The sequence below is a fragment of the Abramis brama genome, assembly GCF_963993115.1.
Source record: "Abramis brama genome assembly, chromosome: 6".
Lineage (NCBI taxonomy): Eukaryota > Metazoa > Chordata > Actinopteri > Cypriniformes > Leuciscidae > Abramis > Abramis brama.
In genome coordinates this window covers 25,668,925-25,694,054 of record NC_139968.1, presented here as the reverse complement: position 1 = coordinate 25,694,054, position 25,130 = coordinate 25,668,925, and the positions used below count along the sequence as shown (strand labels likewise).

At 36.5% G+C, this 25,130-nt stretch overlaps 1 protein-coding gene and 1 long non-coding RNA gene across 2 annotated transcripts in view; one reads left to right on the top strand and one right to left on the bottom strand.

The window, feature by feature from the left end:
• Positions 1-25,130, top strand: part of mgat5 (alpha-1,6-mannosylglycoprotein 6-beta-N-acetylglucosaminyltransferase) — a 68,989-nt gene that overhangs the window by 4,445 nt on the left and 39,414 nt on the right. The window contains exons 2-3 of the mRNA XM_084118051.1: positions 6,080-6,503; positions 11,792-11,959. Coding sequence (XP_083974177.1) covers positions 6,263-6,503; positions 11,792-11,959 — 409 coding nt within the window. The 5' untranslated portion in view covers positions 6,080-6,262. The remainder of the gene's footprint in view (positions 1-6,079; positions 6,504-11,791; positions 11,960-25,130) is intronic.
• Positions 14,172-19,991, bottom strand: LOC311085560. Its single transcript, XR_014606870.1, has 5 exons — positions 19,662-19,991; positions 18,751-18,831; positions 18,493-18,591; positions 18,226-18,386; positions 14,172-16,236 (listed from the first exon to the last, which is right to left on the bottom strand). It is a non-coding gene; the product is annotated as an uncharacterized lncRNA (long non-coding RNA).

Here is a 25,130-nt window from a genome sequence, read left to right as displayed (position 1 = left end):
AGCAATGTTTATTCAGTAAACATGCAAGATTCCATGCAGTCGGTAATCAAATTAAAATGAGTTAACCAGAATACAAATAAAAATATAGTACATAGTCTCATAAAATTTAATTATAAAGAACAGTAAGTTACATGAAACTCATTGTTGCTTGTGATGTTTAAGTACAACCTGAGTGTATATCTATATTTGTACTGTGCTAACATTGATTACTTTAACTGATGATATCTCGAATATTTACTTTAGTTGCCAATATTTACTTGATTCGGAGTTATAAGGAATCCTTAGAGCTGGAATTTGTAGGATATAGTAATTCCATTGAATATTTTTCAGCAGTCAGTGTGATCAAATTAAGATGACAGAAAAAATCAGTCATTTTATTATAGAATTTCATTAAGACGATGGCAAAGTTTTAGTAGTTTGAGTCGTAATAAACACCTTGCATGTGCAGATTTTATCAGGACTTATTTGCAACCACTAAAGTACTTTAGTATCAGTTCTTGGGAAAAAAATTTACATAATTTTATCACAGAATTTCATTAAAATGTGGGCAAAGGTTTAGTATCTGAGTAGCAATAACACATAGGCCTATCATTTGCAAATTTAATCAGGACTAATTTGCAGCTACTAGAGTACTTTAAAGTTCTTGAGTGTGTTGACCACTCAAGTTGGCTGAACTTAAATTTTTTGAGTGTTCTCAGTACTGTTCAATAACCTCTTTGACCAACTACTGTTCAAAACATTACTGCCTATTGTAAATTATTCATAGGCATTTTCCCATAGCTGTCCTATGGTTACGTAAGTTTCCGAGGCAAAAGGCACTTCTCTGTGAATGCTGTTCCACTCTATTTCAGGCACTTGCGCCCTGCAGGTTTCCTCTAAAGCTATAGAAAGTTGTAATTTTCAGGGCAGCATCTTAACACTGGAGAAAACGTATCAGTCTTGATGCAAGATACCTTGAATTCCAAAGAAAGAGGATGCGAGTTTGTGGAGGTTCTGACAATGTCGTAATTACAAATAGATAATTTACTTGATCGGCAAAATTATTCAATTCAAAGTCTGGCAAAGAATCAACTAAACCGAATTTGAGAGCTAAAGTTCAGCCTTGTGTTTGCCGATGCATTTGTTATGTAGATTAATAATTATGTCTCCATCGTTCGGTTATACATAATTTGAGCACACGCAAGGTTCTCTCTGTAAAAAAAGGTGCTGCTTTTTATTTACATGTGCATTAATGTGCAACAGAATAGTTTTAATATGATCATGAGGAAATTGCGAAATTCTGTTAGAGGCGTTCTGACAAGGCCAGATAGCACTGCATAAGATAACAAAATACGTTTGCTTATCTCCAGGTAGTGTACAAAGGTCAAAAGTTTTTTTCAATACTACCTTCTCCTCTCTGGAAGATATATATTTTTTTTTCAAAAAGAATATTTGCATGCCTGTAATTACAAATTATACATCAGTATATAATACATTATAATTATATTTAATAGATATTTGTAATTATAATTAAATATATCTATTAAAAGCATAAAATTAAGTAGTTTTGCACACATTTAGTAATTTTCTGGTATTTTCAACACCTTTTCACATTTATTTTCTGTACTTTATACAGTTCACTCAAGTTTAAGTAACAATTACAAAACATCCTATGTTATGCTTTGTCCTATTTTAAACTATCAAATTAATTCTGTTTATATTTTATCAACAGTACTTTGTAGCAATACTTGAACAGACATATAAGTCTGTGGATAAGTAACAAAAAATGTTTAAAAAATGTATTTGTTTGCTATTCTGTAAAACCACAATAGTAAAACATAAAAAAGTTGCACCTACTCTTAATACCGACATAACAATAGAAGGGTGGAACCTTCTTAAACATAATTTTAGCAGCAATGAAATGTATCATTTTTCTGAGGCACTAGTCATTGTTCAGTAGTTATTAAATGTGATGTGATATGAGTTAGGGTATTTTTGTATTTATGTGTTTTGCCTTGGGAGTTGTATCTACCCCTACTACACACCAGTATCAGATTTAGTAAGATTTGTTAACCTAATGGAAAAATAGGTCTTGACCTGGTTTCTTTGTGGTAATGTGGCATCTCTTTGTTGCTTTTTTCTAAATGCATTCTGGTTTACCGCTATGCACGTCAGCTGTAGTGTAGATTTTTTTTAGGTTTTCTGTTTTTGTGATTCATATTGAAGCATTTGTATCTAAGATTCATTGATATTTTGTACAACAGTATACATTGGGGAGAGAGTGTGTGGGAGGTTGCATGTGGGTTGATGACATGACATGGCACGCAACATGTCTGTTTGGCAAAGAAAGGCAGTTGTTGTCAGGGAAAGATTTTACCATGCTGATGTGCGTGTGCATACTTGAACTGTAACTATACTTTAGTACAGTCCTTTTTATAGCATTAAAAGATAAACTTTAAAGTCTTTCTCTTTTTGTTGTATTTTATGACCATACATGCGTAGGCACCTCTTGAAATCGTTGGCCTTCTTCTTCTTCTTCTTCTTCTTCCATTTCTTCTTCTTCCTTATGGAAGTCTATGGCAGCCCATAGAACCTCTTGCGGGAAAGTTATGAAATTTGGCACACTGATAGAGGACACTCTGAACAGTCACCATAGCAAATTTGGAGTCTCTAACTCAATCCCTCTAGCGCCACCAACTGTCCAAAGTTGCACTCATGTTTATGCTAATAACTTTTGAACCTTAACGGCTAGAAACAAAATTCAATTTCAAGCCGATTCGATTGCACCCTATGACGTCATTTTCCGTCATGAAAATGTTTCCGCCATGTAGAATTTTTTGAAAAACATACTTTTTCAAACTCGTCCTAGACGGTTGCTCCGATTTTCAAGAAAATTGAACCAGATCATCTTCAGACCATGCCAACAAAAAGTTATGGAATTCAAGTTGATTCGTCAAATCGTTCTTGAATACCGCGCAAACTAATTTTACGTAGCGCTTGCGAAAACAGACTTAAGGCTATATCTCCACAACGCTTTATCACATTCAGACCAAACTTGGTACCATGTCATCACAAGCATGACCTGAGGCGACATGCTGCGTTTCGGCGCAGCGCCAACTACTGGTCCGGAGATATGAAAAATGGCTATTTTTGCTTATAACTTCTGAACGATTTGTCCAAAAATCATAAAAGTGGTCTCGTTAGATTCAGGGCGTCATGCCAAGTCAATTGATATCCAATTTTCCTGTATCGACCATTTTGAATTTTGTACCAAAAAGCTGTATTTTATGAACGCATGAATGTATCGTTACGAAACTCGGTATGGGTCATCAATACGATGCCCTGAAGGAGCCTGAGAAGTTTCGAACCAGTGCCACCTAGTTGCAAAATTTATTTTTCAAATGCTTATAACTCTGGCTGTGGTTGACTTATTTTCACGGGAGTCATCTCCTTAGGTTCCTGAATCCTTTCCGAGTCCAACGATATCAAACATGCTAGGTTTCACCTTACTGATTGTGTAGCGTTGTGATTTAGCGCTTGAAAAACATTTGCCAATATCTTCGAAACCGTTAGACCGATCGAGACAAAACCACCATAGGAAGTTTGAAAACATAGGTCGTTGTCTTCATGCTAATGCCCAAATGTCAAAATATCAATAGTAAGTGGCAAGAAAATGCAAACAGTCAGGTGTGGGTCATTTTTTATGTTTATGAACATATAAATGTCTATAACTCCAAAACGAAATTAGATATTTTCACCAAATTTGACACACACATGTATGGGCTCACTATGAGAACATATAAAAAAAATGATGTGCTTGTGCCTCTAGTTGGCGCTATAATAGAACAAAACATGAAATTGCCATTGACTTCAATACAGTATTGTGATATAAAATGCTATACTTAACAAATGCATTGGTGTAACATTATGAAACTCAGTATGTGCCATCAGCACCATGCCCTGAAGGTACTCTAAAGATTTCGAGACAGCACCACCTTTTGGTCAAAATTTATAACAAAATTTCCAAAAATGATAATAACTTTTGAATAAATCTGCCTATTGTAATGACACTGGTCTTAATAGATTCCTTGGGTCACGCCGAGAACATAGATACCAAGTTTGCTGTATTTGGCCGAACTTCCTGTCCGCCATCTTGATTTTGATGCAATACCTACTTTTTCAAACTCCTCCTAGACTGTTTGTCCAATTTTCACCAAAATCGAATCGTATCATCTCCAGACTGTGCCGCTTCGTGTTAATAGACGAAACCGTTTTCATATACTGCAGCAGCAAAGTTGAGGTATGATGCCAAAAGGACTATTCAGGCTTTATATCTGCAATGCCTTGACATATTGACACCAAACTTTGTGTGTGTCATTGTCACTTCACTCTGACCACATCACATCAATTTCATAACTGCACCACCTATTGATTGAAAGTGATAATCCATTAAATCATATTTTTAGTTACTGTATATTATTAATCAGCTATTTTGCCTAAAATCATCTTAAAATGTTTTTAATTGCTCCTTGCTGCAGTTGGTCTGACACTCCCAGCCATGTTGGCATGTCTTATTGTCTTCTTGCGCCCCGATAATTGTTGCTTGCAGCTATATTGTTAATAACATTCATATATGTACATTTTACTCCTATTGGATTGTAAAAAAAAATGGATACGCAGAATGAATAGTTTGATTGGCTGAGCTTCGACTATGTTTATATTAGTTACAATATCATGCTTTTTTGGCAATATCACACTTTAGCGAAATTTAAGCAAAATATTGTGTAAAAATGGGTTTCTTTTCCCTTGTTAATAGCGTAGTGATGTATGAAGCACAACTCAGAGAGAAGTCACTTTTAAACCAAACAGCTTTCTGTTGGTCAGCGCGGCAAATTCTTGAACAGGGTAAAAATTTTCCTCTTGCAGATTTCACTCATCATATGAAACTCCTGAACCATGGATTCCTGTTGAAATTTTACTCACAAAATTTCAGAGAGCAACAGTAAATGTGACTGCTCTTTTAGGCTAATGACAATATCATCCTAGAGCTGTAAGCTGCAACTATTTAGGTTATAACTTTAATCCTGTTACCCAAGGGTGTGCATTACAGTAATTTTGATAGGTTTGTAATAACTGCGTCATGCCTTGACATTGAGTGGCTTGTTACTTTAACTTAGAAAATATCAAAGGTCACTTATAGTAGGTCTGAAAGAAGAGTGAAGTGATTGGGCAACATTTCTAAAACTGGTTACACAGATGGTGTGTATTCAGCCTTTGTGCCCGCATTATGTCAGTGGCATACCCTTCTGTTGACTATATTTAAATATATGCCCATATATAAACAAGTATATTTGTATTCATCAAATACCTATTTGTCTTTCATTCTCTGGAAGCCTTTCAGGCGAGGTTTACTTTAACATTCTCATCCTTTGCTTTGACTTGATCCCCTCATTGAAATGCCACCGCACGGTCTGTTACGTCTGTTGAAACAGTCTCCGTTTAATCCCACAACAATGTGGTACACTAGAGACTGTATTGTGAGCCTGGTTATGTGGTCATCCATTATGATGTCACCGTTGTAGTCACATTGCCTGGCAGCGCAGGTGAAACAAAATAGTTTCCTTTGCATACTATTGCTACAGTTATCTGGATTGTTTCTAATTTTCATCAGAGTGGTTGTCTTCTTGCTAGGTCTTCTTGCTAGGGTCATCCTGGTCATTTCTTGGGTCATTTAAGTGGTTGCTAGGGTCATCTTGGTCATTTCTTGGATCTTTGGGTGGTTGTTAGGATCATCTGGGTCATCAGAGTGCTTGTTAGAGGTCTTATTAGGGTCTTTTGGGTGTTTCTTAGGGTCACTTCTTGGGTCTTTTGGGTGGTCACTCAGACTTTTTGAGTGGTTGTTAGGGTCTTCTGGGTTGTTTCTTTCTGGCCTAAGTCAAGTCCACCTCCAAGTATCTATGTAGTTTGTAGATGTAGTTTTTAGACACGACTCTAATTTTTTTTTTAACCCATTTTATTGTCCACCAATTCAAAAACTTTACAACAAAAATGCAAATTTTTTATGCTAATTTTGACTTTTCTTGTTTGTTTTTTCTCCCAGTGTCTTCATTGCGATGGAGCTTCTGGTGGGCGTGTCATCTGGTGTGATTGACAGCTTGAGCTAAAAGGAATGGACTGCAGTGAGGAAAAAAAAGACTAGAGACCACGCCCCCCTGAGCACCATGAGACTCAACTCATCCTGATTTGCACACACACTCCACACACTCAAACGAACTTCCTCGCCATGGGCTCTGTGTACTTGTGGAAGTTGTCCTCCCAAAAGCTGGGATTCTTCCTTGTGAGTTTCGGTTTCATTTGGGGGATGATGCTGCTTCATTTCACAATCCAGCAGAGGGCGACGCACGAAAGCAGCGCGCAGCTACGCATGCAGATATTGGATCTCAGCAAGCGATATATCAAAGCCCTCGCTGAGGAGAACCAGAGCGTGATGGACGGACCCTACGTAGGCACCATGACGGCATACGGTGAGTCCTTAGCTGTATTCGAAATCGCATTCGGTCTAGTAAGTTACGTATTTGACATCTCATCATTCTTATTGCTCTTTGTTTGGGAATGTCAAAGATCTTCATTGCTAGTTGCAACCGATGAAGCCACTGGAATGAGTGATGAACATCTTGAACTACAGAAATGCATCCAGTTAACCAGAATACATCTTCTAGAACATTCTACTATAACCTGTATAACTAAGAATTGTAATCGCAAGATTGCGATATTCGCAATTAAAAAATAAAACAAATCATCCATTCTCATCCATTCTTGATGTATTGATGTAAATTTTGACCACAAAGTTTCATAGTTGACATCTCGCATTCATATTTCCTTTTTGTTTATTTGGAAACTTTGAAGCTCTTCATCGTCAGTCACAACCGTTAAAACACCGTTAATGAGCTGTGAACATTTTGAGTTATAGAAGTAAATCTACTTTACCTACATCTATTATAACGTTCTATTATGACCTGAATAACTGAGAATTATACGATCATACGATTAATTTCTTAGTTGACATCTCATCGCTGGTATTTCTCATTTTTTGTTTGGGAATGTTGAAGATCTTTTTGGTCAGTCGCAACCAATGAAGCTACTTTCATCTACCGCTTGCAATAGAAGTTAGGAATAGAGAGCTGTACTATAAAGAAAAGCTGCAGGAATCCAAGATACTGCGGGAGATGGGAACACTGCAGTTATGAAATTTGCATCCAGCAGTCAGTTTGAAGTCCGTTTTTCATATCGGCCGTATAAATCGACACGACTGCTGCACTGCTGCAGCACTACGGGCTTGTTATAACTCCTCTGGCTTAGTCTTTCCCTGCGTTTTTTGTTTTCTTCCACTGCATGTTTTAACCTATATTTAGCTCCCATGATGACCTGAGGCTGCAGCTGAGAAGCGATGCCATGCAGAAGTCGCATTTGTGATGGGCCGCAACCATAACAATCAATGTTTATAGAGACAATGTCATCGTTCTTAAGCAGAAGAAAGCTGTGGCGGTGTCTGTTTTAGCCCTTCTCTCAGAACACAGCCGTCGATAACTTATTCATGCCGCTAATAGAGTCGCTCCGTTGGGCAAGAGGCCTCATTACGGCCCACGGATGACTATCGATCCAGAAGCAAAGACACACACCACACAGCTTCTTGCAAACAATACGCCCACCGTTTCTTGCACTAAACAGCTTCTTTTACAGATGAAGTCGCAATTTGTTGTTGTATTTACCGGGTTCAAGAAACTTGGTGCAAGTAAACGCATGTAACTTTTGGGTTTCTCGTGTAGGAGAGTTGACCCTGATAGCATACCGTGCTCCAGCAGGTGAAATGTCAGACGTGTAAGATGTTGCTGTGGTAACATTATCAGCAACAAATGCCTTAGTCGGTTGGTTATAGCTAATTAAGGCCCTTACTATTAGAGGTAACTCAACCAGTGTGAGGAGGAAGTACTTCATTTTCTCAAGGCAGGGGTCATCAACAGGGGATCCGTGAAGGTGTTGCAGGGGGTCTGATATTTATTGTATGATCTCAACATTTGTTTTTGCAAAAAAACGCTATCTTTGGCAAATCTCAAAAGCAATATACATTTGGCAAATTGTACATTATATTGTTGTGATGTCTAAATTAATTTTTGCTTTAAAATGAGTCTTTTATTGTTTATGTATTTAGACACAGTAAAATAGAGTTTATTTGTATTTTGGTTGTAATTGCGGTTCTCGCTTAGTAGATAAAATGGGTCTGTGGTGGTGTTTCAGAAGATCCAATATTGTTTAATCAGCCTTTTATCTAGGTCACGAGTTTATCTCAACCCTAATTAAACACAACTGATTCAGCTAATTAAGTCCTTCAGGCTTATTTGAAAACTACAGGTATGTGTGTTGAAGCAGGGCGTGGAACTAAATTTTGGAACTGAGTTTGACATCCCTGATCTAGGTTAACATCAGACCAAGCGGCCAAGTTAATTTGCTACTACTTACGTTTCAAATGATAAGCCATATTTGAGGTGGATGGATGTTAGGAGAACGTTATGATTTCGTACCCAACATACTGTAATGTCAAGGAAATTATAGTATATCCCCGTTAACGATCTGGCCCTCACGAACTGCGTGACTTCGCCACTTTCTGTGGAGTTTTTTCTTTCTGCGACTAACCGACTAATACAATTTTGGTTGACTAAGCCTCTTTTCGTTAACTAACGTTTATTTGACTATTAGGGGGGAGCCCTTAATAGCCCTTTGTAGGCTTGCTGCGATAATCGGTGTTGCAAGGTGTTCAGCCGCACACCAATTACATCACTGCGGCACCCCCACCCCCCCCCCCCCCCAACATCCTTTTGATTTTTTTATCACGTGACGAGAGTGAGGCGAGCTGACTGACAAGACGATGGCGGAAATGTAAAAACATCTATTTGGCAATATTTTGGATTTAAGACTAATGCTAATAGGGATCCTGCAAACATAGTCAAAAATAATAATACTGAACCCACGCAGGTAAATTAAAAGTAAAATGTGCAAGGCCGTACTGGCATTCATCAGCGTCAAACCTACCCAGTCCCAGCCTCCCTTATTACGGGTGTTGTCACACATCGATTATACGGTCCGGTGGGAACATTTCTTCGCCGTCACGTCCCTAGTTCATTTAAGAACAGATTCCTGTCTCAACCTGATCTGTTCCTGTTTGACCTGTTCAATTCAAGCACTGTGACAGTCAAACAAGGAAACAAAAATGTCTCCATGTATACTTTTGCATCTTTAGTTAGTTTGCTGTACGTCCAAGTATTGTATTCTGGTCCACTTTCTGCTTTTCCTGTAAACCAGAACTGCGGCTTTTTGTTTAGAATGTGGATCTATATCTTGTTCTCTGTAATCTAATCTTGGTCGGTATATTGTCTCCTGTCTACATCGTGTCTCGCTGAAGCTTCAGGATATGCATTCCATTAATGCATCACATTTGCAGTTAATAAGTGAGACAGACAGACAGACAGACAGACAGGTGAGGAGAGAGTTACAGACACCCAGAAATGATTAAACCAGGCCGAAGCGAAAGATCAATTTGTATTATCCGTTGAGAGTGAAATTGAGAAAGAGAGCTAGAGAAAGAGAGATGTAAGGTCAGATATGACTCACCGTGGTAATATGAAGGGTAAAAACACAAATCCAGCCATGTCTTTTTTTACAGCCTATGTTTTTGTTTTTTTGTACCGCTGTACACAAAGCAGCGCCTCGCTTATTAACACTACTTAATATAGAGATAAAACAAAAAGAATATAAACATTCATATAAACCCCCACACCCAATGGACCACTTGCACTGAGCTTCGTGACGCAGTTCTGTTTGGAAATAGTACGTCTCACTTATTTCCTGTTATGTTTACTTTCAATGTACTGTGGTCAATGAGTTGAACAAACGCCACCTAAAATGAGTGTCCAAAATGTTAATGCCCAAAATGCTATATTATTCAAAGTAGTTGACTGTCATTGACTGACAGGCACCTCGCGAGCATTCAATCATTCAACTATTTTAAAAGACTGGAATAAACACCAGCGTCTGAAACTCACATTTCAAAGTAGAATAACTGGTTGTCGAGTAGTCTTTCGGAGAAACAAGTATTTGAGCTTATAATGTTTCCTAAATCTCTGCAAACATATTATGGTATTTTAATGCTTTAATACGGTCAAAAATGTACATACAGCATGCACATTAAAGGTATAACCCCCCCCCCCCGGAACGGTTTACTGCTCACTGAGGGATTTCGTCCTGGGAAGTGTGATGATGATGTCATGACGTCATCATAATTGTGAGTAGAGGTACTCGGTGACATAGAAATATGGATTATACTCTTGTCTCCATCTGTCAGAGAAAATCCGACTGGATTTGGACAATTTTTTGAGCCAGAGAGAAAGATATGAAATGAAATAAAGACATTCACAAGTTTAACTTTCATAATGTGAGACATTTCTGCATGAAAAATAATAGCAGGAAATATTGGAATTGGATTGGACAGGTTTTCACTAGTCATGCGTTGTGATATGCATTGTTACTCTTCTTTCCTTCTTCCATTTTTTGGTTTTTGAGATGCGTGTGAGAAACAAGAACAAGTAGTTTAAGGCTTGGTGAATTATGTCACTGGAAATCAGTTTAACAACATATTTGTTCTTCATTCAAGTAGTTGCCACGAATTGCCCTGAGGTGGTATTTCATGGTAAAATTCCATGGTAAAATAATGATACTTATTCGTCCTCCTCCTGTATTTTTATAGTTTATTACATGTGGTGTGCTTGTTTATTGGATTCTTTAAACTGAATTACTGAATCAAGAATCAGTCTCTTCTAAATCAATCTCGGGATTCTGATTCGTAATTGCATTTGGATCATTCCACGTCTCACTCATCCTCTCTGACTCTCTCTGCATTTGAACATAATCATCTTTCATAGTGTGTTATCAAGATGAAACTCCAGATTATTGAGTTATTGAGCATATGGATGCATTAATCCCTCTGTTCTGCAGGAAGCTTGGGTTTCAGATGAAATCATATTAAAACCTGTTTGAAATGCTGAAGGTGTTTTGACCTCATTCAGTTAAGTGTGTGTGTGGGGGTATGAAAATATAAATGAGAAATTTGTTCTGTCCTATTATTTTCTATTCTATTTGTACAGAATACAAGATGGTTAAATGCTTAGTCTGAAACTTGTGGCAGAAAAAGTAAAAAAATCAAAGAAAAAACATAATCTTGGTGTTGGGACTTATTTACAGATTTTGCATATAAATTGCGTATTTATGCTCTCATGAACTTTCAGTCGGATATATATATATAAATAAATAAATGTGTGTGTGTGTGTATGTATATATATATATATATATATATATATATATATATATATATATATATATATATATATATATATATATATATGTATATATGTATATATGTATATGTATATATATATGTATATATATATATATATATATATGTGTATATATATATATATATATATATATACTTATATTTTATTATACATATAAAAAATACAATAAATATATATATTTATGTTTTTATTTTATACAGATTATTTAAATTATATATATATATATATATATATATATATATATATATATATATATATATATATATATATATATATATATATATTTTTTTATTTTTATTTTTTTTATTTATTTTTTTTTTTAATTAATTTTAGAAATTAATAATTACTGCTTTTATTCTACTATATTCTTTTAGCTAATCATATGTATATAATATTCTTTTGTGCAGATCTGAAGAAGACTCTAGCTGTTCTTCTGGATAATATAATGCAGAGATTATCAAAGCTGGAGTCTAAAGTGGACAATATCATATACAACGGCACAAGTACTAACCTGACCAATGGAACTGGGACCCCTGGACCAAACCCTGTCAACCCAGAGAAAGTCAACGTGGCAGGTACAGATGGCCTTTCTCATCATACTTTACTCTTTGCACTGATATATTTTCTGTTAGTCTTCCTATTGAGCATTTCAGCGTCCCCCCCCATTTCCAAAATCAGCGTCCCTCCGCAGACCTCTGAGAAAACACAGCACTCTTTACATGGCACGCACTCTTGTATGCATCACACACACAAACACACACACACATTCATGGTTTTCTTTCACAGTTCCTGCCCTCTTTATTGGACTCAATTGATTTTCCTTCAGCTACAAGATGATTTATGACCTTGTTAGAAAACTAACTATTTGTAGTTTCACCATCAAGTGTTTAAAGAAAGGGCTTGGTTATGTTACGGGTGATAGCTTTGTATTGAAAAACAAGAAGATATTAATCAGTAAATAATGTAAGATGGGGCTTTGCTTTGTCCATTTTTATGTGTTCATTAAAAGTAGAAATAATTTTCTTTACGATCATGTGTTCCTCAATGAGGTTCCGCTTAGGTGTTTTTTATGGGTTACAGTTACGCTAGTTGATTTTTACTACGTCTGTGTTTATCAATCCGCTGATGTAGTGTTGTTTCAGGTTGTATTGACAGAGCTGAGAGTTAATGTAGCTTGAATTTGTCACCAAAGCGTAGTTTGTCTTGGTAGACTTAAAATTTGATTATAATCTGGCAGTGTGTGTATTCTGTTGGCACAATGTCATCTGGGAGACTGTTGTTGATTACTGATGTAAATGTAATGCTGTGGTTATTTGGACATCTGCCATGGTAAAACTATGGTATTCTCTATCAGTTGGTTGTATTGAATATACCAAAAAGTATAATGGTATTACCATCTGTTGCAATCACTGTACCATACTATCACAGTCTGTACTGGTAACATCACAGGCATTGCTTAAGGGTATCAATATCATTTTGTACATTTTACACAGTAATACCATGTTTTAGAACATGAAAATGAACCATGGCGTTATTATAGTTAAACTCTAGTGGCCATGTTTCTTGGTTTCACTACAAATACTATAGTTGAACTATGGTTGCAGTTGTTAGTTTTCATAAGTATCATATTTCATATGTTTTTCTGACATGTGCCACAGTAATACTGTGTTTTTTGAATATGTACAATGGTAATACAATGTTTCTGGACATTTACCACAGTAATTCCATGTTTTTTTTGTTCATGTACAACTGAAATACAATGGTTTACCATTGGACATTTACCACTACTGTATATTAGCATGTACAATGGTAATACTGTCTTTAGGCATTTACCACAGTAACATCATGTTTTTCTATGTGTACAGTTCCATTGCCATTGTCTTTGGATATTTACTACACCAATACCATGTTTTCTTGTGCATGTACAGTAATACCATGATTGATGGTTTTTGGAATGTTTTTTGGACAGTTACCACAGTAATGCTATTTTTGTGCATTTACAGTTGTAGTACCACTGTAATACCATGTTTTTGGGAAACCTACAATGGTGTTCTTTGAAGTACCATGAGGTAACATGTAAAACATATGGTAATCATTTAGATCCATGCTTATATCAAAATACCATGGTATTACCATCTGATGCATTCGCTGTAACCTGGTACCGCCTCTGTGCTTTTCCGTAAAGGTTGTATGTGTGTGATTTCTCTGTCGCTCGACTTGGGGTGTGTGTGCGGATGTGATCCATCGCCTCTGACTCACTGTGCTTAATATAGGCCAAACCCCTGTTGAGTCATGTGGCGCTTGACAGTGGCTGGATATCGCTAACTCTCTCTCTTTCTGACTGCTTTTGTGACAGACCGCTGCGATGACACTTCTGGTGACAACCTTTGTTTATGTCTCAGACTGAGTTAAACTGCTTTAAGGCACATTAAGCAGCAAAGGGAGGTTAAAATTACAGTATGTGATGGATATGGTGTGGTGTTATGTAACACACACTGTCCTGTCAATGCTAACTTGATTTGCAAAAATTGCGCAGTGCATAAATAATTTAGCTCTTTTGCCATTATAAACCGTCAAGTCAAGCATCACTATCATATTTGGGGTTAGATATGTGAACAAACAACAGTCTCATTGCAGTTCATAACTGTTTTACATTTTTTCGAATTGGTGTCTAATTAGAATTTGTACGATCTCATTTGTACGTTTTTGTATGATCTGCTTACGCCCCAGTGGCGGTATATCAGGGTAGGCCTTCATACTTCATTTTTTTCATACTTAATTCATATGAAATTTTGATTTTTTATTATTATAGTTGTGGTGTGGACTACCCTATTCTCATAGAATTAGCTTTATAAAACTTTATAGTTATAGTCACTGTTATAGTTATCATCCTTGGTGTAAACGGCCCTTAAAATGACCAAGAACAGAGTAGCAACTACATACACTGTAAAAAAAAATTTGTTCACTCAACTTACATTTTTTAGTTATTTTTTTGCTTTGACTCAGTTAAGTTTTATTGACTTAATCTACTAAGTATGTTCAACTTAAAAAGTTTAGTTGACATAGTTAAAATAGTTGAGCCAACAACTTATTTCAAGTTACCTGGACTTGTAAAGATTAGTTGAAATACAATAACTTACATTTTCAAGTTACCTGGACTTCTAAATATTAGTTGAAATACGATAACTTACATTTTCAAGTTACCTGGACTTGTAAAGATTAGTTGAAATACAATAACTTACATGTTCAAGTTACCTGGACTTCTAAATATTAGTTGAAATACGATAACTTACATTTTCAAGTTACCTGGACTTGTAAAGATTAGTTGAAATACAATAACTTACATGTTCAAGTTACCTGGACTTCTAAATATTAGTTGAAATACGATAACTTACATTTTCAAGTTATCTGTACTAAAGTGTATGTTCATTGAACTTAATTTAGCATATTTTCTCAACTTGCAATATAGCACACTCAACCAAATAAATAACAGATTTTTCCATACAAATGGTTTTATTGTTCCTTACAAATCAATAAATGTTAAGAATAAACTGTTAACATATTCAAAGGAATACAATTATATCACAACTGCATGAAGTTTAAAGATAAAAATGTATTTGAAAAATGTGGGATTTTTTTCATGTTTGTACAAGTTTTCAGCATTGATGGCCTGACATGCATTCTCATTGCTTAATTTTTTTAATTTTTACTTGGCTAAAACATATATTAAGATTTCATGTGTTTTAAAGTTATTTCACAGTTAAGGGGGTATATTTATGTGAAAAATCTTAAAGTCTCAGTTCACACAAAAAAAAGTTGCTCACCTGTTAATACCTGTTAATACTTTCCATTGTTGGTAGAAAAATGAAGATCTTTTTAATAAAATCGGTGAGCTTTCTGGCCCTCCTTTGACAGCCTAAGCAACTAGCACTTTCAAGGTCCAGAAAAGACATCCTTAAAGTAATCCAAGTGACTCCAGTGGTTTAACCTAAGTTTTATGAAGCATTGTCAGTGTTTCATTCCATTTTATTTATCAAATAGTTTTCTCCATCAAATGTTTACAAGAACATAGCAGCACATGATTCTTGTGTCGACGCGAAAGCTGACACTGCTGCATGTAAACAAATACATAAACCACTGACGTCACTTGGATTACTTTAAGGATGTCTTTTCTGGACCTTGAAAGTGCTAGTTGAGTAGGATGTCAAAGGAGGGACAGAAAGATCAAAGATTTCATTTAAAAAAATATTTTAATTTATGTTTCAAAGATAAACAAAGGTCTTTTAGGTTTGGAGCAACATGAGATCTAACATCTAACAAAATAATTTTAATTTAGGTTAAACTAACACTTTAAGATTTTTCACATTAATAATACCTCTTTAACTGTGAAATAACTTTAAACCACATGAAATCTTAATATATGTTTTAGCCAAGTAAAATTAAACAAAGTTAAACAATGAAAATGATGTCAGGCCCTTGATGCAGAGAACTTGTAAAAACATGGGTAAACAAAAAAATACTTATGAAAACACAGGCTCTTTATAGAAATACATACCTTACCTCAACAACATCTTTAATTCAACAATGTATTTTTAAGAGAGTGCACTCTTGCACTGCAGGTATCAGCTCCAATGTTCATGAATCACCTCGAAAGTGTATTCGGTGTTTTCTGGGGTAGTTTATGTTGAGAGCATAAAGCAATGTCATTTGTATGTCACCAAATCCTCGCAGAACAACTGCTTCCTCAATTACAAGGGCCACATCACTAGAGTTGCATGGAATTGGGTCTATCACATCTTCCACCACTGTGATGATTCCAAGAGTCATGCCCCGATCATGTCTTCTTCGGAATCTGTGTGCGGTATTAAAAAATGACAAACTTCAAAATGTGCTTTCACACATACAACACTGAAGCCAGGGCTGGACTGGGACAAAAAATCGGCCCGGGCATTTTTGCCCAGACCGGCCCACTATATGATCATAAACACCACCCATCTTTGCACGACCTTAATTATGCATACCAACTCCTATTAATTAAAACCACTAATGCCAAGTAATGGGTGAGTATAGGAACGAGTGAGAGTTAACAGATGAAATAAGTCCAAATTTGATATTTATTAATACAGTTGAACTATAACTCCACAGTGGTGAATCCTAAAACAAGCTATAAGTGGCTCTGGCATAGCAATACAAGTGTTTCTTACAGCATTTTTTGTTAAAACTATGGTGGTATGACCCCGTTCCTTCTAGGGGGGTTCGAGGGCATGCTCCCCCGTGAGATTTTTTTTTGCATTTTAATGTTAAATTCATCAATCTGGTGCACTTTGAGAGTTCAAAATTAAAAGCTCCAACCCATATTCAGTGTGCAAATTAAACAAAGAAAAATTCAAACCTCTTTTAGTTGGTCTATTAGTGTCTATTTACATTACACCTACTACATAATAATAGTTATAATATTAATCCAATGACAGTAATAGCCATATTTTGTAAAACAAATGCACTAAAAAATAAAGGGAACTTTCATAATTAGTGTTGTACCAATTTCTATATTTGAAAGAGATAAGCACATGATCTTTTATTTTGACGCAAACTGCATCAAGCTTTTATTTTGGCGGAAAACATGGTTTACAAACGCCTCTTATTAAATTTCTAGTGAATTGCGGTAATCGTCAACTATGCAGATGTGGAAATAATCTACACTCATGACATGGCCTAAGTGTTTTGAAAGTAATGCTGCTTAACGCGGACTCTACACTCTCTCATCTCTCTCCTGATCCTCCGTCCTCACTATCATCATCTGCCACACAGGAGCTGATGAAGGGCAGAAAACATATATTTTGACACAGTTTACAGTGTCTGCTTTAATGGCCTAGTTCTATTTTTTCACGCTATTTCTCTGCACATTCCTTGCGTTTCTTCTCCATCTCGCTGACTATTTTGACAGATACACACTGACACTGCTGCACGCTCGCTCACTCGTTTAAAGTTGTGATTGGGCCAGCCCAGTGTCAATCAAGAAAAGAGCCAATGGGCCGCTGATCTACGTGTTTCATGGGCTGGTCTGTCAGAAAAAAAAAACGAACACTGACTTTGACCAATGCATTAAACCGGCACAAACCCAGCGCCGCCAATTAAGCAAAACAAAACAAAACGAATGGGCCGCAGATGTACAAATTTTATGGGCCGTTAAAAAAAAAAAAGTATGAGTATGAGATATATCGGCCCAAAAAGCACGTCGGCCCACCGGGCATTTGCCCGGTATGCCCAATGGCCAGTCCAGCCATGACTGAAGCTCAACCACTTAAACACAACATGAGTACACCAAGTCTTATTTAGTGTTCCGAAGAAGATTAAAGGTCTTACAGGCTTGGAACAATATGAGGGCGAGTAATTGATGAGAGAACTTTCATTTTTTAATGAACTATCCTGTAAAAAACCTTTAAACTGAGAGACTTAGGTCAAATACTATACACTGTGAATAAACGGAGGCATTTTGCATCTGTACACTAAATGAAGCATTATAAAATGTTACAATCAAGCTACAATATTTTAAGGCCTAAAGAAATTGATTTCACAGGGGACTTTTTTCTTCCAAAATGTAATTTTGATTATCAAAGATAAAACTTAATATGTCATTATAAAATGATTGACTAGAAGGTGACTAATTTTAATTTATTTTTAATACGCATATTATCGGCCGCATATGACGCATATGACATATTACTTTTTTCTTCAATATTTTGCAGCACTAATAAAAAAATATGCACGACAACAGAAATGGCAAGAAAGGAAGTGCCCATAATGTTTATGAAAAAAGTACAGTAGAAATATATGTACTTACATTTTTATCTAGGCTGTGGATTATGGTCCTCATTTCAGCAATGTCAGCAAAGCGCTTGAACGGTAGACACAACACTTTTGGTAGATGCCAGTCAAGACCCTCATAAAAGGACTTGCTCAGGTCCAGTGAAATTAGCATGTTGAATTCTGCACTGATCTAAACTAATATTAAATGACACAAACATAACAGCAGCATGTTAAAAAACACTGCAAAATAATATATCTACATATTCATCTAAACACCATTTTCAGCAGTGTAGGACTTTACCTGTCTCTCACAAAAAAAGAACCGGCCACCTCTTTTTCCATATCAGATACTGGAGGATCCTTTTTTAACTCTCCTGTCTGCCTGTAATGCCACAGGTCTCTGAGAAAGCATAAAGATCACAGTTCAACGTAAAAGCTGCAGCACAGAACTGGACAGATTGTGTATGGTCCCTGGACAAATGTTTTTTTTTAGAGCAAACTCAGTTCTAAATGAACAGACACAGTCTTTATAGATACAGGGAAGCAGACAGTTACTTACACGATGGCAGTGCTTCAGCTTGTAGTGCCTTCTGACAATGCGTTCATTGGTTGTCTTGAAAAAACAGAACTTGCTGCTCCACTTTATTGGTCAAGGGTAAAAGAAAAGAACAATTAAGTCAACTAACATTTAATAAACCGAGTGCACATACACAATCAAGATCAAGACTAGATCAATAATGGTTTATCACCAAATTTGTGGATATATATTTATTGACATTACTATTAAGACCTTATTAGGACAGTATTAGCTGCTAAGCATTTCACTAGTTCTGGGGAAAACACTGCGACGGTTAAGCGGTTGCTATAGTTACATAATCTCCCACAATAAACTAAACATAACTGACCACAGTCTTTTAAGTTCGACATTTAATAAGTAAAACTAGACAGCTGTACAACAACTTTTCAGTTATGGAGCGTCCATCTCGAACACCGGAGGATTCTGATAATCCTGCCGCACCACTCACACAGTTTTACATTAAATTAACGTTACATTATTTGTCAGCTCGTTGTTGTCGTAACGTTACTCACGCGTCGACGCTGCTTTGCCTGAATGGTGATTAGACTTGCTGATTTTGGCGCAAATAACTTGAACATGAGAGTGAACAAACATGGTAGAAATACGTTATTTTTCACGACATGCATTTCCCGCTCTCTAGGCTATCAGTCTCTCTCACATAATATATATTCAGCACGGCTATGCCAGTTTTGTCAGTTTAACTATATATATATATATATATATATATATATATATATATATATATATATATATATATGTAACGTTAAACTGGCAAAACTGGATTAGCAACGGTCCAATGTGATCTAAAAACGTTGATATTGAACAATACATGGATGATTACTTCATATGTCATTTTACAAGTTATTACATCATATTAACGAATATTTACTTACCATATTTGATGAAAGTGGAAGAATTAAATCATCTGCGATAAACTCTCCAGCAATGGCCGATGAAGGAGTCAAGGCGAGAGACCTGTTTGTTTCGCGCTTCACGTGATCTCATCTCGCGATAAATAACGAGAACTAACCTTACTGGTTCAGCATATGTTTTTAAGTTGAGGCGGCAAATACTCTAGTTATGTCAACTTGCAGACTAGTTGAGACAGTGAAAACTTAACATGTTAAGTTGAATTAACAAATTCAGAAACCACAAGTTGTATCAACTTACAAAATTACATTGAAACAACTAAAATGCGGAATCATTTTTTACAGTGTAGCAATTCACTAGAACCATCCATTTCACGCTAGCATCCACAAAACAACACACTAGATTAAATAATGAACACTCTTCTGTACAACACTTTAAAACAACCAGGAAATCCTACACGCTAAAACCACCTAGAAGACGCTAGTTTTATAACGGTGAGTTTTCTAATGTGTCAGCAAAGTGTTGAAATGTAATTTTAGGTCCGTTTTCTTAACAGACCAGATCTTTTAAGACTACCGGACACGGTTGACATGCCATAAGCTGGATTTCCAACCAAACGTGAAGCGAATCTTTTCAAAGTTCGCAAGAAACGAATCAGGTGCGTTTCCATCAAATTGTTTGAGCGGATGACGGTGGTATTGGTAACCTAGTAACCAACAGTAAAAAAAAACACCATCAGCGGAAACAGCCGATTTTTTTTTTTTTTGCGTTTCCATCTCCCATTATTCGTACTAGCGTAAAAACTTTTGTCGAGTTAAGGGATTTTTTTTTTTTCAAAATTTGCCGTTTCCATCACTCGTTTCTGATGCGATACTTCAAAATGCGCATTAAAACAGGGTGATAGAAACATAGCTATAGATGTTTTTGAGAACTCAAACCAACATTTTCAGATGTAAGTCATAGTTCAGGATGACAGCAGCTTCAATCTTTACTTGCAGTCCCAAGCTCTCTAAAGCGCTATTATTCCCTGACGAGTGACCGAGTGGGGCCTGGCAGCTAGTGAAGAAATGAAAGAAAAGTCCTGCTTTTCAAAGCTATCAAACGACTCTTTATAGTCCATCAACATGATGACAAATCTAAGCAATACCGTCTGAAAGGCCCACACAAAGACTCATTGTGGTCTTCATGTTGGAACTGTAAAACGGTGAATGTACGTGTGAACTCTTGCACCCACACATGAGAACATTCGCCTTCTGCTCGTTCTTGCCGGGTTCCTCTAAATGGGTGCATTTAATGTTTGAAGAAAAAAAAAGAGTTTTGAAGGGTTTTTTGTCCGTAGGTCACCTGCCGTTAACCTCAAAAGTGCTGTTTCCCAGCAGTGTCTTTGTTGCGGCGTTTGAAGGTTTTTGTTTTTGTTTTGTTTTTACTCTCAGTTGACATCGATATCATGATGTGCGCAGCCGCGATAGTCAATTCTGAACGCAAACATCGAATTCCGTTCTCTTTCGCGTCTATTTGTGCTTGAATGGACATATACAAGCAAAATTACGTCAAGACGCCCATCTCGGCTGGTACCCTTGTGAACACGGTCAAATATGGCTCACGTGAACGTACAAAGTGACAGCAGCATAATATTCCTGCTGCCGTCTGTCATTGATGTTAATCAAACAACAAAAGAATAAGACAAAATCACTTTTGAAGCTGTAACAAAAATTTATTATATTTAATTTATAGTGAATTTGATTATTCAATTTCTGTACATGAATGCTGTTAGTCTTACCTGAAAAACACAAAGCACTGTTTATTTGATTTGTGTCTTTGTTCTATTGTATTTATCTATGCTTGTAATTTGTTGATTATTTTCTATGCGTATTCTATGCAAAATCACCCCAATAATTCTAGAATGATTCATTCTTTCCAAAAAGAGCTATTCAAGTCATCTTGTGAATATTTTTTGTTGTTGTTCATATCGCAATATACTGTATATCTCACAATGTCAGTTTTTTTTCCGTGCAGCCCTACAACGTACGATTGAATCTGTTTTCTGATTGGCTGAACAACTTTATTATGAGATCAGAGAGACCGAATCTATTTGTTGAGTTTGTTTTGGGAGCATTCATAGTTCTAGCTGCATGTTATCTTAGCATTATTATTCATTTTCATATGAATAATAATGTTTGTCACTACAAACTGAAGCTTGTAGTTATCCCAGAAAGAATAGAAAATATTACTTTCAGCGTAGAAAGATAACCTAGTTACATTAAAAGACCCTGTTATTTTTCCAAATATTCAGCCAGCTATTTTCTACGTTTATATTTCCTTCATTATCATTTTTAAAAAATGTGAACGTTGTCCTTTTTTCTTGTGTAGGATTCTCATTGTTGTCTCTTTCACATGTGTCAGAGTTGGATTAGCGTATTATATCTGCAACAATTAATCTGATAAGTCACAACAAACTGATGCTAGAAAAGAACTTATGTTCAAAGCAGCAAGGTCAACACAAGCTAAAACCATTTTTACTCAATTTTAATGAATGTTTGACAGACGACTTTGGAAGTGAATTGGAAAAACTGTTTAGTGCTAGCTCAAAATTGACACACTTGACACCTGTAATTATGTAAATGTTTGTTTTCCACTATCTCCACTTTCAGGATAACATCAGACCTGCTTTGGCATTATCTCACATCTGCGTCTGCGGATCCACCCGATTAAAACCGTTGAACCGACGCCCGCCGATGTTATCTAACCAAACATAGCACGTTTCACCCAGGCTTTCTCTCTTTCTCAGAGGTTATCGGCATCGCGTGCCAGCAGCGAAGAGAGCCCAGGTGTTCGTGCGGCCCGTGTCTTGTGTGTCTATGTGTGTGCGTTTGTTTGCGCCAGCGGTGTCTGTTACCGTCTCTCTGGACGCTGTTGAAATGACGCCGCTGGCACGCTCTGCGGTTCTGGCTCTTGACTCCTCGGAGAGTGAAGGAGAAGGAGAGACACAGACAGAGATACCCACTGTTAGCAAACAGAATGGCTGGCTTCATTGTGCCCGTAGATGCCGCTGGTGGACGCAAGGCCAACGTGTAATTAATAAGCTAAACACTTGCAGGCTAAGAACAATAGCACAAAGACCACGTTCATCCTTGCTAGCAAGAAGAGACAGAGCTAAAGTTAGAGTTAAGGCCTGTTCATACCAAGAATGCTAACTATAAAGATAACTATATTAGCATCCACAGTTATACTGCTACAGTTACGGCATCTGCCGCTTTAAATGCTCGAGCTCTTTAAAGTTGGTGGTTTCTGATTGGCTGATTCCTATCGTCCTTGGTGTGAACGGCCCTTTATTTAATGCTTTAATGCTATTCTCTAACACCAAGTTTAAAAATGAATTCATCCCACACGTTTGCTAAACAGATGTGAATGATACCTCAGATGTTATTTCCTGCTACTTTTCTAAGCGATTTTTACGTGAAAACTCGATCAGCTTAACTTCAAGTTTTATCACTTTCTTCAGATAACATCTGACCCAAATTCTAGTTTGGTTTTCTTTTTGTCTCTTTTCTACCACTTAAGGTTTCCAATATGAAAATTCTAGCCGATCATTATTTTCGTGTTGTAAGTGATAGATGGGTGATATTAAAAGTTAAGATTTTTGACTGAATGAATGAATGAAAACTCAAATATTACAAGTTAAATCAGTTGTTTGAAATACTCTAAAAGTGAAACAGAACTCAATCAAGATAAACCAATTCTGATAATAAAAAAAAAAACTATAGTACTAATATCATTTATCCCTACATAACAGTGATCATTTTAAATATTTAACACTTGTTTTCCCATAACATTGTCATTCGGAAACTGTTATCTAGATTAGTGTCATTTGAACATATTGTTGTGGAAAAGCTTCCGATTGTTTGGTGGCTCGGATTATTTGGACATTGAACATAGAGCGCAGATTCTCACATTTGCTCATAAGTTCCCAGTTCTGTATGTTTTTGCTGTGACGGAGGTCTCCAGAGAGTCCGTGGTTGGCTGTGGAGCGTTTCTGCTGTTGGTTTCATACATCCAGGGCGGATATGGCTTCCCTGTTTGGGGAACTGGCTTAATCAGTAATATTGACCACAACTTTCGCAAAAGCTCTTCTCACCCACCATACAAGCCAACCACGATGGGTACTTCCTGTTTTGTATTTGGAAGTGTGTGTGTGGTCCTGGAGGGTCTGGTTTGTGAGTTTCATCTGTCGGTTTTGATGCTTTTGTGTGTCATGAAGCAGTGTGTTGCTGATGAGAGAGCACATGTCTTTTTTTCTCTGTGTTGTCTCCATTTGTGTGTAACTAATTGTCTTGTCAGTCACATTGTTGGACTCTTTAGCTCTTGTGTAGTCCGAAATTTGATAGTTATCAGTGCTTGGTATTGAAAGGCACATTGTGTTGGACGGTTCTCCTGTGGGAGGATGATCCGATTCAGAGAGATGGTCAGCACACAATGGAACGGTGCAAAGGACCCTAGGTTGATTTTACTCCGAACCATCTCTTTAAATAAGGGCCAAAAAATGTCAAATAAAACGTTTGTCTGGTTACAGTTTTAGTAATCCCTATGTAAAAAGTGAAAAATTAAGGCTTCCTGTGGAATATCTTCATCCAAAGGCTTTCTGTATTTGCAAATCAGACCTACAGCAGCGGCGTGGGGTAATTTTGGCCCATTTCTCTGTCCAGAACTGTTTCACCTCATATATTTTTGGGATGTGTTGCTTGAAACGTCCGTTCCGGGTCATAAAACAGCATTACTGAGCTCACTTCTTGGACTTTGCTGTTCTACCAAATACCTACCTACCTATTTATTTATTTACGTAGGGTTCGCTTTTATAAGTTCATGTAACCTGTCAAGAACATGGCTTGATCATGTTTCACCTCAAAATCATTAGGAAGAATTTAGAAAATATATTTTACTTAAAGAAAATGAAAGGTGATTCTTCACAGAAACATTTTTTTGAATGCTGTTTGAAAGTCCTGATAGCAATCACTATGTTAAAGGAACACTCCACTTTTTTTTGTGGAAATAGGCTCATTTTCCAACTCCCCCAGAGTTAAACAGTTGAGTTTTACCGTTTTCGAATCCATTCAGCCGAACTCCGGGTCTGGCGGTAGCACTTTTAGCATAGCTTAGCATAGATCATTGAATCTGATTAGACTGTTAGCATCTCTCTCAAAAAAATGACCAAAGAGTTTCGATATTTCTCCCATTTAAAACTTGCCTCTTCTGTAGTTACATCGTGAACTAAGACCGACGAAAAATGAAAAGTTGTGATTTTCAATTTTCAATGATCTATGCTAAGCTATGCTAAAAGTGCTACCGCCAGACCCGGAGTTCGGCTGAATGGATTCGAAAACGGTAAAACTCAACTGTTTAACTCTGGGGGAGTTGGAAAATGAGCCTATTTCCAAAAAAAGTGGAATGTTCCTTTAAGCGGTCTAAATATATTTTTATATAAACAAATGCCCAAA